The sequence below is a fragment of the Danio aesculapii genome, chromosome 6, assembly GCF_903798145.1.
Source record: "Danio aesculapii chromosome 6, fDanAes4.1, whole genome shotgun sequence".
In the NCBI taxonomy this organism is placed as follows: Eukaryota; Metazoa; Chordata; class Actinopteri; order Cypriniformes; family Danionidae; genus Danio; species Danio aesculapii.
Genome location: NC_079440.1, coordinates 28,733,437 through 28,746,018, shown reverse-complemented (window position 1 = coordinate 28,746,018; position 12,582 = coordinate 28,733,437). Strand labels below are relative to the sequence as shown.

The following is a 12,582-nucleotide window of genomic DNA, read 5'->3' as shown; positions in this document are numbered from 1 at the left end:
TGCAAATAATAAACTGTCACTGTTTTTTGTCTAAACTCTGCAGTGACTCTATGGATTCTATAATCCAGACTGCACAATGCATATCCTTCAATGTGACTATTGTGGATGCGCACATTGCCATATCAATGCTGAAACAATATATTGTGCAGATTCCACAGAACCAATCTTAATCCTGCTCATGATATTGAGTAAAGCTTTGAATAAAATCTGTTCTGTGTCTCCCAGACTGTCATATTGCCCTTTTATAGAAAGTTACATTTAGGTTAGTTGGACAATGAATGTCACAATTAAACTGAATGAGCTTATAATGACAAAACAGATATTCACAGATCACAGATATTCACTTATTCTTCGACACGAATAAGAATAAAATTTGATCTTGTAAAATGTGTGCTTTTTACTGCCTCAATATGCGAGACTCCAAATTCATAAGCAAAAATGTAAAAATAAATAAATAATTAATAATAATCATAAATTACCATGACATTCATACTCCTTATTAACAAAATAATCATAACAAATCATCTAATCACAGAGATAGGCATGGGACAGTGCAAGATTTTGATGAAATGATAACCTTGGATAAAAGTATCACGGCATTGTGATTACTGCTCTAAAACGTGTGATTTTTAAATGTGTCGGTAAAAAACCAAAACTTCTCCCCTTTGAACATATTGAGAAACAATTAAAATATATTGGAACAGTAAACATGTCAGGCGAAATAATTTAAATGAATCATTGACTTCTGCTGTCTTCATTAGTTTTAAACACACAGATTTCTTTACAATTTTAAATTAAAAAACAATTTTAAAGAACTAAAAAAAAAAAAAAATTAATAAATAAAATAAAATAAAATAAAATAAAATAAAATAAAATAAAATAAAATAAAATAAAATAAAATAAAATAAAATAAAATAAAAAAATAAATAAATAAATAAATAAATAAAACATAACAAAATAAAATAAATCTTACATATATAATATTGGACTTTTCCAAACCGCTGTATACCTTGAAAACGGTTATCGTCCCATGTCTAGATGCGAATACATTATTGAATTAAGTTGTTATTTACAGGTTAGCACTATAATATGCCATACTGCTTTACAAGTAACTTAATGGCTTGAAAAATCTGTACTGTAATTTAGAGGTTTATTAGAAGACTGATGTTAAGAAATTTCATGAGATTTGAGCGAGAGCATTGAGTACTTTGGGCTGTGAGATTAGAGTGGAGTGCATTGGCATAGAGCAGACTTTTGTGGTCACAGGTCTTGGTGAAAACCATATAGGAGCAATTTTATTCCTCCACACACTTAAAAGTGCATTCCAAACTGCATAAATGATAATTATGAAAATGAAAATAACTGCTTCAAAACAGCCCTGAAATAAAGCTTTTGATAGAATGTTCATCCTTCTTTGTAATGCCCTCTATTTAAACTGTGAAACAAATCAAATAAAAGTAGCTTCTTCAATAAATGTAACCCACTTTATTTCATTCATAAATCTAAAATGGCTTTTGTAAAAACCCATTACAAATCCCCAAGTGAGTTCTTCTAAAAAGCCAATACTTCCAGGCTACAAATTGAACTGGTCTATAAAGCAAACAAATGATCACATCTGAAAGGAACGTACTTTGAGTCAGAGGCTGTAGGGATCACCTGACTTGCTGGGGTGTGAGCTAATAAAACTAATGCATCTTATGAAGCAGAGCTGGGTGTTGGCACTCAGCTACTTAAAATGACATGTACTAAAGCACATCAAAGATAAAATATAACAACAGCAGAACAGATGTTAAAATATTCCATGTAATGACCAACTTCTGTAGAAAACCACCAGGCATTACTTGGATTAGGTCACTTAATGAAAATAGTGTGATCAGTGTTCTGTTTCATACAGTTGAACTCAGAATTATTAGCCCCCCTTTGAATTTCTTTTTTAAATATTTCCCAAATGGTGTTTAACAGGGCAAGGAAATTTTCACAGTATGTCTGATAATATTTTTTCTTTTAGAGAAAGTCTTATTTGTTTTATTTAGGCTAGAATAAAAGCAGTTTAAAATTTTTTTAAACCATTTTATGGGCAATATTATTAGCCCTTTTAAGCCATATATTTTTTTCCGATAGTCTACAGAACAAACCATAAAAAAAAACAAAAAAACAGGAAGGCTATTAATTCAGGGAGCTAATAATTCTGACTTCAACTGCATATAGCTCCAGTATTCAAGAACTTACTAATATACTTAAGCTATTACTTCCTTCAGCAAAGACATTTGGGAAAAAGATCATTTAATACCACATGACACTATCAGACAGTGTCATATGTGTCAACATCCAGTTGAGAGTTGACTTACTGTTCATGAAAGTCCAGCATTGGAGGCTCAAAGCGTATGGGTCTACTGTTCCCCCGCTGAGAGGATGCACTGCAAAACAAAGACGACACACTGTAAATGAGGGGGGCACGGGGGGACTCAACTGTTCTTGGAATTCAATGTGATTCAATTGTCTTCCCCTAAAAAAATTGCAAGGCCATTCAAGGATCAAATGCTGCCTCTCTATTTCCCTTTAGGCAAAGTGTAAGAAACACCCACACTTACACATAAGCAGTAACAAACAGGCTTTGTCTGGCATGGAAGCATCAGGTTTACACCTAACATTAAAGTTCAGGTACTTCCACTGAGAAAAGCCTTAGATTTGGATCAAAATAAAACAACTTATGTATATTTGAATATCGCTGTGAGTTCGACACCTTTAACAACGCTCCACATTGTACTCGATTTCATTTAACAGTGCCTTCCTCATTTTTCGGGGAGGGGGGAGATTTTGCTGTTGGCAGAGTAAACTGTGAAATGAATCTATGATAATGATATGGTCCCTCGGGTGAGATTTCATTGATTTTTAGGGTGTGCCCTGCTATTGGCCTATTAAGGAATTATTATTGTTTTGAACAGATAACAACCATGGATGTCTTCGAGGATTTTTTGGCATTTGCAAAGTCACTTCAAAACTTCAAACTGAAGCAAAAACTGCTTATTTTGTCAACCGAAAACATGGGAAAAAAAAAACAAAGATAAATGACGGGGAAAGCTGAAGGGAATTAGTTAGCCTCAACTTAAAAGAAACAGAATTAAAATGACACTGAAATGAGATCTTCATTTTGTGAGAGTACAACATCAATCATTTTTAGTTGATGATAAATATTAGGGCTGCAACTAACGGCTATTTTAATAATCGATTAATCTATCGATTATTTTTTTGATTAATCGATTACTTGGATTAAAAAAAAGAAAGGCATTCATTTCCAACCCTTTATTCAAAAACAGAACTAAAATCTTTAGAAAGTGTAAACACATGTCCTTAAACATCCCTGAGCTGTTACAATAATAATAATAATAATAATAATAATAATAATAATAATAATAATAATAATAAAATAAAAATATAGTTGGTAGTTTTGTCCTGTTTCCATTCCAAATATCTAAAAAAATCTTAAATCAAGATACATACTAGACACACAAAATAGCGTAAGAAATTATGTCTTGTTTTCTAAAAAAAAACACCTCAAAATTAAGTGCTTTTTTTGCATAAAACAAGCAAATTTATTTGCCAATGGGGTAAGAAAAATAATCTTAATGAGATATCACTTTAGTCTTTAGTCTTGCAATGCAAAGTAACTATACCACCGCTGCTTTACTTCTGTCATTAACCCTTCACTGGTGAGTTTAAAAGATTCTATCTGGAACAGGGAATCAGGTTTTTTAAGCGATCATTATTTTCAACCTTAATGTTTCCGTGGCGACGTGTCATGTTTGTCACGTGACACACCACAGCCACAATAACACTGTATGACAGAGGTCTCCCTTTTATTATGCTTTTCCGTTTTAATACAAAATTTCACATGCTTGCTCGTCATTTCATCAACTACCTGACATTCCAATTTACAAAAACGTGCAAGTATAAATGATCTTGATCGCAAACTAACGCGAGATGGGCATCGCCATGTTTACTTGCGTCAGGTCGTAAGCCTCACTCATAACATGCAGGATTCAGCACGTAAATTCACCAGTTACTCCCAAAATGCATGCAAGCAAGTGGCTGGCCAGTTGGGAAAAGAATAGATTGGACTTTGTTACTTTTACTATGTGTATCTGATATAAATAATACACATCGGCAATTTATATTTGAATGGATTGTTAGACTTCTATAGACTTTCTTGTGTGTTTTACAAACTCTAAATGTATTGTTTTACTAGTACTTGTATGTATTTGCATAAACCATATTTTTATGGTCTAAACCAGTGTTTCCCAACCCTGTTCCTAAAGGCACACCAACAGTCCACATTTTCAACCTCTCCCTAATCAAACACACCAGAATCATCTTATCATAACATCAGAAGAGACTCCAAAACCTGAAATGAATGGGTCAGATAATGGAGACATCCAAAATATGTACTGTTGGTGTGCCTCCAGGAACAGGGTTGGGAAACACTGGTCTAAACCATCAAATAAGCATTGGGTAGTTAAAAACACTGCATAATTATGATAATATGACACGTCTTTCTCTGGCTCAGCACCAGCCAACGCGCCAAAGCTCAGTTTAAATTTTTCATGTCATGCTTTTGTTTATTTAGTGTGAAATGCTCCCACACCTTGGATGACTAGGGTGGCACAGATTTCTCTGCCTTCGCCTTGTATATTTCCTCTAATGTTACCTCCGCTCCTTTTTTTGCTCTGTCCTGTCTATGAGGCGCCGAATTCTGCTGGAATCAGTGCGCGACAAGAGGCATAGTGCGTTCACTCTGCTCCCCGCTCAATTCAAGTTTTTAATCAAACTTCTCCGCTCACGACGAATCGATTATGAAATTCGTTGCCAACGCTATTAGCAATCGATTTTAATCAATCGAATTGTTGTTGCAGCCCTAATTATTATTGCTAATTTAGTTCAATTTATCGTAACATTGACAAGTGTTTTTTCTGCATTTTTTACAATGTGCCTGAATTGTTTTTTTTTTTTTACGTGTCTTTGTTTTTGTTTTAGTTTAGTATGGATTTTGTTTAAGATGCCTAAAATAACCCTGAAAGACTTCTACAACAGTTAACTAAATATTCTTTAAATTCTATATAAATATCAATGCTTGAGGAAAACTACCAACATAAACTCATAACGGCTCTGATGTCACGCAAGTGTCGAGTGACAAAGCAATTACTCATTGCACTTGAATATGAAAATAATCTCTCTGGAGCAAGACTAGCAGCATATTTGTGCATTTACAGAAAGTGACACGTGTTTGAGTGAAATACAGCACATATCTTGTTAATCTCTCAAATGTAGCGTACACAAAGATGACATAATCACTGACTGTTATGAACTAATGTGGATGATTCTGAAGCTAGACCCAAATAAAAAGTGCCAGCATGACCTCTGGCTCCACAGTTTAGCCAAAATAAACTCGAGAAGAACTAAAGCGTGAAATAGCCACACCACCAGCACATTTGCTTTACACTTTAAGGACATGTAGAACACGCCAGCATATCTTTCAATGGTTCAGTGTAGTGTGATCAGTCGTAGTCTTCAAATGTGTCACAAAACATTAAGTAGCCTAACTGGTCTGATGGCAAAAACCACAAAGAAAAAGAGGTGCGACAAAGTCCCTAACGCAGCAAAAATAGTGTCAACCACTTCCCAGCCATAGTGCGTGTGTGCATGTCTGCTATTTATTTAAAAAAACCTGAAGGGCTGCAATAAAAACACCATTATCAATAGACACAAAGTTCATCGTTATATCTGAAAAAATAAATAACTGAAAAAGTCTCACAAACGGCAGTCTCTGTTGGCACTAGTGCTCAAAGCTATACATTTGAGGAAAAAAAACACAGTGCTTTGCTTCCTCATTTCTCACTCACTCTACACTTGCATGTTAAACTCAACATGTTGATGGTGTGGACTGAGGGTGTGTCCTCCTGCTGCTGACATGAGTCTTAACACAGACAATCAGCCAATAAGAAGCAGCCACCGCTCACACATACTGATGAGTAGGTTAGCCAAGCCCTTCAGCTGGAAAACTTTGATTGGTTGAACAAATGAACAGGCCACCTAGTACACAAAAAAGTTGATCTACTGGAATTAGTTCAAGAGAAGTGTCTGAAATAAAAACACAAGAGGAAACGTGAACATTGAAATTGTTCCTAAAAGAATAATGACATGATTCATTGCTCTTCAAGATCTAATTGCAAACTTTGCAGAAGAACAGTGCTGCATAATTTCATAAACTCACTAACGAGCGACGTTCAGAGGAATGAAGTTACCAGGTAACTACCTGAACTCTGATCTGCAGAATAAAATTACTGCTGATGTACTTAAAATGCCAAAGCTAAGACATGATGGTCATTGATACATCCATTCCTTTCACTCTGTGGTAAGACAATTAAGTGAATGCCAATGACCACCCAGAAATGATCTGAATCAGTTTGAAATGCGACACTACACTGCAAAACCAGTCTTAAGTTGCATGATTATATTTTTGCTCAAATGTATCGATTTTTCTTTTATGCCACAAATAATTTGAATATTAGCAGAGTATATACAGGAATCAGAGTCAAATTCAATACCGTTTAAGACCTTTTTAAAGACTCTTTTCCATACATTAAGACCTTTTTAACCAGAAACACTGGCAAGATTTTAGCTTACAGTATATTTACTAAATATTACAGACCCCCCAGATTTTCCCAATTCCATGATCACTGAATCCAACGCAAAATCAACAAAAAGTCGCAACAAAAAGTCACAAACGATCCTGCAAAATTCTTAATTTATTGTAAAATAATCGCACAAAATAATCTCATAAAACATCAAATTCTAAACCATTTAATAAAGTTATATTTATTTCTGTTTGCAATGAATTGTTTTACATGACAACACAGACGTTGCACACAAGGATGACGGCCGCTGGACGTGACCGAATTGAAGGTCATTTTTTGTGCTTTACATGTATGGCTTGTATTATGATGTTCATTATGAAATTGATAAATGATTTCGTTTAACACTTTTGCTGCAGTTAACAAGAGAAAACGCTTCCCTGCAACGAGTTTTACAGCAATCTGTGTTTTAGGTGTATTACGGTAGGGGAAGCCCTAACGCATGTGCTGAGTGAGGTACATGTCAGATTCTCCAGTAAGTGAAATGTGAGAGAGAGAAAAAGTTCCTAAATAAAAATAAGAGTCATTATTTGTCATTATGTCAGATTGTACACCTAACATAGTAGGCTACCTAATATGCTAAATAAAATATATATGGTGAATTTATATAATTTTTTTATATTTATATATTTTTTTTTAATCGCAAAATTGTCGGCAAATTTCTGGGAATTATAACCACAAAAATCAGTCATTTTTATCGTGAAAAAAAACAAGGGGGTCTGATATTAATGTAAGAGATTATTCCAAAACTAAAACATTCTTCATGTACTAGATAAAAATCTATTAAATCTAGTTTATTCAGCAGGTTGGCGCCTACAGAGCTGCAGAACAAATGGTGTTGCCTTGGTAACTGAAGTAAACAAAGCAGCATGATGTTAAATCTAGTAGGATTTCATTGATTTCATAAACTACACACCATCCTGATTTTTGCAGATTTAAGTCAGGCAATACATTGCATAATCAAAAATGATATAAAATGTAATACCTTGCATTATACTCCTGATTAAGATCATGTTCCATGAAGATATTTTATAAATGTCATACTGCAATTATATCAGAACTCTCTTTAATGAATAATTTGCAGTGCTTAGCACTTCATTTATACAAATTCTACGAATTTACATTTTACATTTTTTTGAAACCTCAGATTCCAGTTTGTCAAATTTCAAATAGATATCTTAGCCAAATATTGTCGTATTTTAACGAACCATAGATCAATGCAAAGCTATATATATAGTAACAAATGCAAAGAGAGTCTGATTCTATGGCAGCTGATGAGTTATTTGCTCAAGAGCAGGAATGTCTCATAGTTTTGTGGGAATTTTCTGTTCGCATGTCTTGTTAAGCACTGAGCAGCTGTTTCTTGGACAGTCTAATACAAACCACATGATAGTGTAGCATGTACAAAACATATCTGTATTAAAAAAAAACATATCCATATATAAAACAAAAAATATCTGGATGCAAGCAGAAAATGCCTGGATGTACTGCAGATAAATCTTACCTTTTTTGACGATATGAGCTAAGGTCAATATCAGACTCTGTCTGTAGGAAAAAAAGAAATTAAATTAGAAACTGAAAGGTCTAGTACCACTATGCAGAACATCAAAAGCAGAAACAGAACAAGTCAAAATAACAGAAGGTCCAGGTCAAACATGTCTAACTAAAGTGTTAAAGTCTTGATGTTGGGCAAGTCTTACTGCTGTTATATGTATGGGCTACTGTTCATGTATAGTGAGTGTGTCTCTAAAGAGAGTCTTGGAGACATTCTCACTCAAATTCACTTCAGCGGGCCTAAAATAAGGCAGAAACACTCAGACGGGGAATATGTCTATTTATAAACCCTAATTGTTCCACAAAAATCCAAACTCATAAAACCAAAAGGTCATAGAGTTCATTGTCACATTACTTTTAAAAACGATGAATTCGAAAAGCCTCAAACATTTTACATTTGGGAACAGTTTATTTGTCATTAAAATTAATCTGAAAGCATTGTTTAGGCTGTCACATCTGTTTTTAAAGGTCCTGTGAAGTGCTTTGAAATGTGCTTTGTATTCGATGTTTGACGTAATCTCAATTGAAAAACGACAAGACAGTGGGACAGAGTAGCTCCTCCTCTTTTAAAAAAAACGCCCAATAGGTTTGCTTTATCACAGCTGCCAGTAAAAGCAGTTGGGATCAAGCGCATCAAATGAAAAGCAAATGAGAAGTGTCTTGAAGGGGCGGGGCATGTCAGATACCAGAGAGCATTTGATTGGTCAAGATTTGAATGAGAAACTGAAAAATGCTATAAAAATCGTTGATCAATTTAGGCGGGAGTGGCAAACTGCAAGCTTTGGATGTTTATATGAGTTTTATATTTTCTAAAAGTGACTTTGCCACAATTTTGAAGCACACTAGCTAACAGATATCCTCAAAACTAACAAACTGAAACGATCAATTTAAAATTTTAAATTTTCATGGGATCTTTAAGCCGGAATCATACTGCAAAGAATGACATATGGTACTAGAAAGAAAAAAAAAAACAAAGGCGGCTTTAAAGTGGTTACAAAAATTCAGCAAAAACTAAATTACAGACAACTGTAGTAAGTGGCACTCTACAACACTCATTATTTTAAGCTACAATATGTAAAAGTTTTGCTTAAAATGAACTAGATTTATTTAATGAGAGAGTACATCATGAAACCAGTTCCTAAACTGTGCTTTTGTCTTATCCGAAGTCATTATTGTAATCCTTTAATAAATGTTGTAGATCTGTCAGGTTTATCCCTGCTGCAGTGTAGGCCAGTACCTGTGACTCCTCCAGCTAAAAGCTTTCATTTAACAACTAAATCATAAAACATTACATGCTGCAACTTTCATTAGTTTATTGGTCAATGATTATGTTTACATTCATCTTAATAATGCAATTATAATGGCATATGCAATATACTCCTAAAAACAAAATGTAAAGACTAAAATCTAAACAATCATCATTAAACTGAGGCATATCAGAATTCAAATGGCCAAAAAAATGCACCTATATAAACACCTTAAAGGTATAGTTCGCCCAAAACTGAAAAGTTTGTCATTGTTTACTCATCTTCACTTGTCACAAACCAGTTTGAGTTTCTGTTGAACACAAAAGAAGATATCTGAAAAAATGCTGAAAATCTGTAACCATTGACTTCAATAATATTTGTTATTTTTACTACGGAAGTCAGTGGTAACGGGTCTCTAACACTCTTCAAAATAACTTCTTTTGTGTTTGACAGAAGAAAGAAACTCAAAGTCTTGAAGAAAGAAAGAAACTCAAAGGTTTGAAACCGCTCGCGGGTGAGTAAATGATTAGTAAACATTAATTTTAGGGTGAACTATCCATTTAATCACATTTTTTCTTTCTTTTCATCAGTCGCTGCTCCACACTACTGCAAATGAAGCAATGCAGCAAAGACAAACCTGGTTACAGCACTATCGTGATACTTTGCATTTGAAGTAACATTTGTTAATGAAAATGACAAGTAAATGGGTGTGTAGAGGTTTGCTAAAATATTTTACATTTTAAAAATTTTACAGTGATCAAATCTGATCACTGGAAATAATCACATTTTTGCAACATGTAAAAGTAGGCACATTTCCTACAAAACTATATTTTTAAGAAGCTAAGAACAAACTCCCAGCATTCAAATACTTCAGTTATTATTACAAAATATTTGTATTTTTAAATAAACAATATTAACAAACAATAAATTACAAAAAATTAAGTCAAACAGATCAAAACAGAAACGATTCTTGCAATTCAATACTTTAGCCATATGCTAAAATTAATAACAACAGATTTCGCAGGAAAACGTGAAGGTCCTTTTTGTGAATCCTACGATAATCAGTTTTTCATCAGAACAAACCTAAAAATGTTGTTAACATGATTTTTAAATCTGATTTCAACAGCTTCACAACACTTCATTTATGATGCAAAGCTGCACAATATATCGTTTCAGCATCATAATCATAATGTGATCATCGGCGATGACACATTGCAGGATATGTAAAGTTGAGTCTGGATTGTAGTTTATCATTTGCATGTGTTTTTAAGGCCTGTGACAGTTTGAGGATTTCAAAAGCATTCAGGCATAAGAAATTGTAGTTTAACTAATAATTTATATTTATGACTTATATTTAATCATTTATACAATGAAGTCTATGCAGTATTATTTTACATTTGATTATTCAATTACTGTAAATGAATGCTGTTAAGACTCCTCGGAAAACCATGCAGCACTGATTATTTTATTTGTATCTTTTTCTTTATTTTATTTATCTATGCTTGTAGATTATTTATCATATTTTATGCCAATCCCAATTAATCTAAAATTCAAAATTCTTTCTAAACAATCATTCAAGTTATCTGGTGAAATTGTATTCCATCACAATATGTATTTACTGCAGAAAAACAAAACATCACAACATTAGACTTATCAAACATCGAGTGCAGCCCTACTAAAACTCTTTTCTGCCAGTTAAGCCATTTTAAATATGGTACCCCAGTCTATTCCATTAAAAGTAGCAACCAAAATGTGTTGGTCATTTATAGAGAACATCAGTGTTTATGGTATTCTGTGAGTCACAGAGTTCACTCAAGGAATTTCATGCTATCCAATCTCATGATCACAAAAACGTACCTGCAAGAGGCTTCCATCCCCAAAGTGTAGTACCTCCAGGATGTTGTCTGACTGTATGAAAGCTGTAGAGAAGACAGAGAAAATTCCCATGAGGATTGAATATCAGCAAACAATGCCATGCAGGTTGATGATTTGACATCTCTCTATGTGCAAGTGGCTCTCTGGGGGTGTATCAGATTTGGACACAACCACTCATCAGGCAACACAAAAGACTGAAGAGACAGGGACTCATTACAGGCATTTTGTGATCATTCGCTGTCTTGAGTGAGTTTTCGATTGAGGACTGTGGAGAACGGTACGATTTCACTGTCTTGTGCACAAGTGTGTAAGCGTAGCTATAGATGCCACAGCTTCCTGGAAACAGGGAAGGAAATAGCATAAAACAGTAAACTAGTACAACAGAAATGGAAATGTCAGAAATGCATGTGGTCAACTTGTCAATCGGTCTGATATATGATAGTAAGTGAATGCCTTCTTCACTTTAGCACTACAACACTATTTTTCAAACTAAAAAAACAACACTAGTTACTGAAATGTATAGTTCATCCAAAAAATGAATAATTAATCATCATTTACTCTCCATCCATTTGCTTCCAACTTGTTTGAGTTTTTTCTTCTGCTGAACACACAAGAAAATGGTTTGAGTAATGTTGGGAACTGGTAGCCACTGACTTTCATGGTATATTTTCCAACTACAGAAGTCCATGTCTACCTGTTATTAACCTTCTTCAAATTATTTTCTTTTCCATTCAACAGAAAAATAATGTTGGTAGGGAACCACTTGAGGAAGAGTAAATGTTGGTAAAATATCTGAAAGAACGGTCATTTTTAAGGCCATTCACACCAAGGATTAGGGGTGTCCAAATCAATAGTTTCTTCCGTGCACCGCAATGCAGTCTTGTTAGATCCATTAGAGCCAATCACAGCCCTTTCTGTTGAGCGTGTGACCAATCATAGGGATGTAAGAACTCGCTCGACAACGCTCAAAGAGAGCGGGATGTTTACATTTGTTTATGTGCTATAAATGCTCTTGTTGTTCTGTGAATGTACTTGAGTTTTTAAAGGTACAGTTCATATATCTGACTGCTTGTATTAGAGGACAAAATTGTATTACAAATAAAATATAAATATAAATATACAACGTTTCCTCTAGGATTTTTTCCAGCTGTGGCGGCAGGCCTTTTTTTTTTTACGCAGATCTACCAACTACCTGTGGCGTTATTTCAATGAAAAAT

General features: G+C 34.1%; 1 protein-coding gene across 1 annotated transcript in view; it reads right to left on the bottom strand.

The window, feature by feature from the left end:
* LOC130230730 (transmembrane protein 131-like) overlaps positions 1 to 12,582 on the bottom strand; it is a 62,028-nt gene that overhangs the window by 33,723 nt on the left and 15,723 nt on the right. Inside the window, 3 exon segments of the mRNA XM_056459885.1 lie at positions 2,349 to 2,417; positions 8,194 to 8,234; positions 11,348 to 11,409. Of these exon segments, the coding sequence (XP_056315860.1) occupies positions 2,349 to 2,417; positions 8,194 to 8,234; positions 11,348 to 11,409 (172 nt within the window).